The sequence below is a fragment of the Antrostomus carolinensis genome, unplaced genomic scaffold (assembly GCF_000700745.2).
Source record: "Antrostomus carolinensis isolate BGI_N321 unplaced genomic scaffold, ASM70074v2 scaffold6608, whole genome shotgun sequence".
Taxonomy (NCBI): Eukaryota; Metazoa; Chordata; class Aves; order Caprimulgiformes; family Caprimulgidae; genus Antrostomus; species Antrostomus carolinensis.
In genome coordinates, this window is record NW_010332180.1 from 1 (window position 1) to 5370 (window position 5370).

General features: G+C 47.8%; 1 protein-coding gene across 1 annotated transcript in view; it reads left to right on the top strand.

Annotated features, from left to right (window-relative positions):
* Positions 1 to 1487: 1487 nt before the first annotated feature.
* The window catches only part of HOMER3 (homer scaffold protein 3), a 22677-nt gene continuing 18794 nt past the window's right edge, over positions 1488 to 5370 (top strand). Inside the window, exon 1 of the mRNA XM_010173397.1 lies at positions 1488 to 1582. Coding sequence (XP_010171699.1) covers positions 1578 to 1582 — 5 coding nt within the window. The 5' untranslated portion in view covers positions 1488 to 1577. The remainder of the gene's footprint in view (positions 1583 to 5370) is intronic.

The window sequence follows — 5370 nt, forward strand, 5'->3', positions numbered from 1 at the left end:
TTAAGGTCCCTTCCAACCCAAACCAGTTGATTATTTTATGATTAAAAGTACATCCTATTCCCACACTGACCTGTTCATCCTCTGCCTCCAGCCCGTGGAGCTGTGACACCTGTGCTGGCCAAACCCAAAACCACTCTTGGATAAAATTTCTTTTTACCAGGAAGTTTTTTATGGTTATGACCAAATCCCTGTTCTCTGATGAACATATGAAGCACTTTTATTCTTTCAGTACAGAGTATGGTTTCTTCTCTTCCCAAGAGCCCTCTCTAGTTGTTCAGCATCCTAGAGGTGGGCACTGGCCCTGGGCAGAGGGTTCTCCAGGGGGGCAGAGGGTTCTCCGGGGGGGCAGAGGTACCTGTCCTGTCTTCTCCAGCTCCCTGCCTGGCTGTCACAGCTGGATGACATTAGCTCCTCTGGCCACAGCGGCACATTGGGAGTGGCTAATTGCTAATTACCCTCTCTGCTCCCAAGGCTTTTCAGCCTCCCTTCTTCCCAGGCTATTTCCCTATTTCATAAAAAAAAATATATTCATGATTTATGTTAATTTTTCCACTTGTAGAAATGACTTCAGAAGAGACAGAACAACAAAGAGGGCCCTGTTTCTGATAGACGTCTAGACTAGAGATTAAAGAACACGACTTTTAAATTCATTTATTGTAGTTTTCCGTGGGTAACCAGCACCCATTCCAGTCCCAGCGCCGTCACCCAGCGGGTGCTCGGGGGCAGCGGGCGCAGGGCCGGTTCTTCCCGGTTCTTCCCGGCAGGTGGTGCCGCCGAGCCGGCCCCGGGAATAAAGTCAAGAGAAGAAACGGGAGAAATGTGACCGAGATGGGGCAGTTGGCAGAGAGGGAGGGAGCGGGTAGGGAAGAGAGAACAAAGAACCCACGCTCCGGGAGGTGACTGTCCTCTTTGGACTGCGGGGAAAAATAAACTTACGGGGTTGCTGGAACAGGAGACGCCTTTGTCTGAAAGGGCTTGTAAAAAAAACCAGCACCAGCTCATCCCGCCGCTCCCCTCCCATGCTGAAGGGAAGGAGGGATCCTGGGAGCCGGAGCGGGGGAAGCGCAGCGCCTGCCCCAGTTCCCCCGAGCGCTCCGGGCTGGTGCCGGCTGTGGGCGCCCGCAACCGGGGCTGGGGGGGATCCAGGTGGCCCCTACCCTTGCTGCCCCGCACCCTCCGGGGATTACTGGGCGTTGTTTTGAGCCAACAGCAAAAACTAGCAAGATTACAAAGTGAAATTCCGGAGGAAATTTAAAGAGCATCCGGATCCGGAGAAAGAGAGAAAGAAAGAGGAAGGGAGAAATAAATCAAAACGTGGAGAGAATCTCGGGGAGCTGAAGAAAGGACGGGAGAGAAAGAAGCTTGCCCCGCACCCTCCGGGGATTACTGGGCGTTGTTTTGAGCCAACAGCAAAAACTAGCAAGATTACAAAGTGAAATTCCGGAGGAAATTTAAAGAGCATCCGGATCCGGAGAAAGAGAGAAAGAAAGAGGAAGGGAGAAATAAATCAAAACGTGGAGAGAATCTCGGGGAGCTGAAGAAAGGACGGGAGAGAAAGAAGCTGACACCCGGCAGAGATGGGGTGAGACCGGCAGTTTATTATTCTTGAATTGCTTTTATTATTCATGGCCGCGGAGCTATTTTGAAGGTAATAGCAAAAGAAATGAAGGTTTTAAATTGCATTTCTCTTCCACATTGCAAGCTTTAAAGTTTACACTTGCCTTTTATTTTATGGGTTAGAAAGTAGATAATTGTGAGTCTCTGCAACTTCTTTAAATAAACTCGTATGTAAGGGAAGCCTCTAGTGATCTATATGTTCTATGAAATCCAAACTGGGAGGCTGGGTGGGAGGACTGGAGCCGAGCTCCAGTGTCTTCACAAACTTTTCCAGAAGTTAGAAATGAGGGATTTTTGTTTGGCTGTTGTGACTTTGGCATTCAGTAAAATGGATCCTGTTTGCATTTCTAAATGGCTAAACAGCTGATTGAAAATCCCTGATGATTTAGTTTATGATCCCCCTCAGATTTTCTAAGAGTGAAATAATACAGCATGGACGTGGCAGTGGATTTTGGCATGGAAAGAGGAGCTTAGTCTGGTATTTAGTTTATGTCCTAGTTGTAAGTCTCAACCATGTAACTCTACGGACCTGACGTGTTGTGAGTTTCTTGTGCAATAGACTCTTTGTGGCTGTTTGAAATCAGGGTGGATCTGTAGGGAGCCTGTCTGATCAACTCCCTCTGAGCGTGTGGGTTTGACAACACAAGGGAAATAAATAACATTTCTTAGGGGCTTGTTTTCCTTTTGCTAATTGTCCTCTTGGACTACCTAGATAAACTGACTGAACAGTCAAACACGGATCCAAGAGGCAGAAAAAAGGTAGAGGTGAAGAATCAGAAGTGACAGCAGCGTGAATCTGGCATAGATCCTTTGAAGCTGGCAGAGTATGTGCTGATCCAGGTTAAATCAGAAAGTATCCCTATTTTTCTGTAACTTTTCCTGTGATCCACAGAGTTACTGGAAAACTTCTAGAACTGCCAGGAAGGGTTTAGCAAGCAGATAGCTTGAGACTAGAACTTTTATTAGAGTTAGTGGGTGAATCCTTCTGCAGGTGCACCCAGCAGTTATGTGACTTCTTTAGAGTGTCACGAGCTTCCATGGAAAATGCTGAGATAGTGGCACCATCTCAGCCTGTGTAAACCTCGCTGTCTAATTATAGTGATGTAGTTGCAAAAGTATTGTTAAGCCAGAGATGACATTTCTATTCAAAATTCCTGATTTCCATTTAACTCCTGAGATGAAAGTGTCTTTTTGCTTGTACGTTGACCACATGGGGATATTGAGTAGCTTTCAGCGACGTTTCGATTACTCTGGATACAAAAGAGATTAAAAGTACATCACCTCTTACATCATATTCTGGCAGTTGATTTTAGTTAACTTATTTTTAAAGGCAAGGATTCTGGTCTCATTCCTCCATATTAGATTTCTTTGTAACATCATGTTCTGGTTTTTCTGGATAAGTTCTCTGTGGACTCTTTTGTATCCTCTGTACTGTCCATATTAATGTGTTAGCACCTCTCTGGAGAGGACAGTTGTAAGTAACACTTGATTCTGAGTTTAGTTAGGTCCCAGCTGAGTCTTTGGTGGACACTTGGCTCACCTTTCTCTGACTCTCTGCTGACGGCATTGTCAAGTGTAAGATGCAATTTACCAGCTCTAATTTGAGCAGTGTAGAGTTTACCTGCTTGTCATATGTATCGAGCTGATGATTCACCTGCATTTATCTACACTGTCATCCCACTGACCTCTGCTAAACAGGCAACTTGAGATGGCCTTGTCAGAGGGGCTGCTGGTTGTTGGGCTTTTGGAGCTCTGACAAGGGCAGGTCTAAGTTTAGGTTGGATGTGAGGAAGAATTTCTTTGCTGAAAGGGTTCTGAGGCATTGGAAGGGGTTGCCCAGGGCAGTGGTGGAGTCCCCATCCCTGGAGGGATTGAAGAGTCGTGTAGACATAGTGCTGAGGGACAAGGGTTAGTCGGGGACTGGTCAGTGTTGGGTTCATGATTGGACTCGATGAGCTTAAAGGGCTTTTCCAATCGAGGCCATTCTGTGTTCTGTGAAAACAGCAAATCTTGGGGACTTGTAGTGAAGCTGAGCAGCCAGCTGTGCCTGGAAGTACGACGGCTCCTGTAGATTATAATGAAGCTGCAGAGGCAGAATGTGTTGCAGGCGTGGAGAATTTTGAAATGTGCATGTATCTTCACTTCTCTGGTTCTAATTATTGCTGGACATATTTTCTGGACTGGAATGCATAAAGAATTACTTCGCTGCAGTCTGGCTCTGCTGGGATTTTTTAACTTTAATTGCTGTACAGACTTCCAGCGACGGATCTGTGTGTCTCAAAAGAAAGAGCTGCTGAAGCTTAGTAGCAGAAGTAACAGTTGTCCCAGGAAGGTGAGTGCGCAGATTGTGTTGTAGACACCCAGTAAGTAGCATAGTGTTCAGCAGCCAAGATGCTCTGTAGATGGAGACTGGTTTCCAAAAGGAAAAAAACCCCTCTCTCTCAGCTGTGTTGTGTCTTTAAATGTCCTTGATCCCCTTTCTCTGTGCCTGACCTTGCGTGCTTGTCACTGTTCCCTACGCTGATCCAACAGGAGTATATTCAGCCAGGATTCCTTTGCTGCCCTTTATCTGCAGACAGGCCGTGTGGCAGCTGCTTTTCATTCCTGTGCTAAGCCCTGCTGGGTAATCTCTTGGGAGTTGGGGGAGGCAGAAGGGAACACAGCCCCTAGCCAGCTCCCATTGCTGGACCTGAACTATTCCACCTTCTCTTTGTGGCTGTGGGGTGGAAGTCTGGCCTCCTTCAATCCCATCTGGACACTAGCAGCATCTATGTATTTTCCCCAAGGTGACATTATGCAGTGCAGAATGAAAGGGAAGCTGCAGCTAAGAGGGCTTGAAAACCTGCCTGATGGTTGGAACAAAGGGCTGGGAATCCATTCTCCCAAACTTTGTTCCCAAAGCAGTTCTGTAGTTCGGTGTCTATCAGTCAGTGTCCTGGGGGCTCGTGCCCAAATCCTGGGTGGGTGATACCAAAGCACCGTTTCCAGTGCAGCAGTAGAGTCCGTAGGTTCTGGAGGGAGTTACACCCAGTCCTGGCTCAGAGGAGGGGTTAGACTTTGGGGAGAAATGTGAAGGAAAAGAGATGAGGTTTGACTCTCATTAACCCGCACTTCTTCCCCAAACAGCATTGACATACAGTCAGCAGCTATTCAGGCGCTGAGGGAAGATAAAAGGAAACAAAGACAGACAGCGGCGGAGGAGGAGGAGGTTGGTTCTCATGCCCTCTCTGTGTTCCAGTTCTGCCTTTTGAAATACTGGGCTCTGTCTGTCTGAAAAACATTTTTCCTCCCTCTCTGCCCTGGCCAAACCTCTCCCTGAAATTCTGCTGGACCATGCTGCTTTGTAGGGTTTCTTACAGCCCAGTGCTCTGGCTGGTGATCCAGCAGAAGGGAGAGCCCTGGCCCTGCCGCGGCCAGCACAGCCTCCCCGCTGACTCAGCGTGGCGCTGGGCTGAGCGCCAGAGCTCAGCCACGTATCTTTCATGCTCACACACTCACCCCTTTCTGCTCTGCATGAGCTGCCCTGTGAACACCCAGCCAGGAGATCAGACCTTGCACAGGGAAAGGACTTTTTGGGAAGATTGCAGGGAGAATTGGGAAATCCTTAACCTCCTGCTGCAGCTGGCATTGGGCCTTTTATCAGAAGACAACCTCATTTTTTGGGAAGCTTCCTCACTGTGGCTGCACATTGGGCACAGTGCAAAAATATGTTCCTGGGTCTCCTGCACTCTGGAGATATCCTGCTGCTGTCAG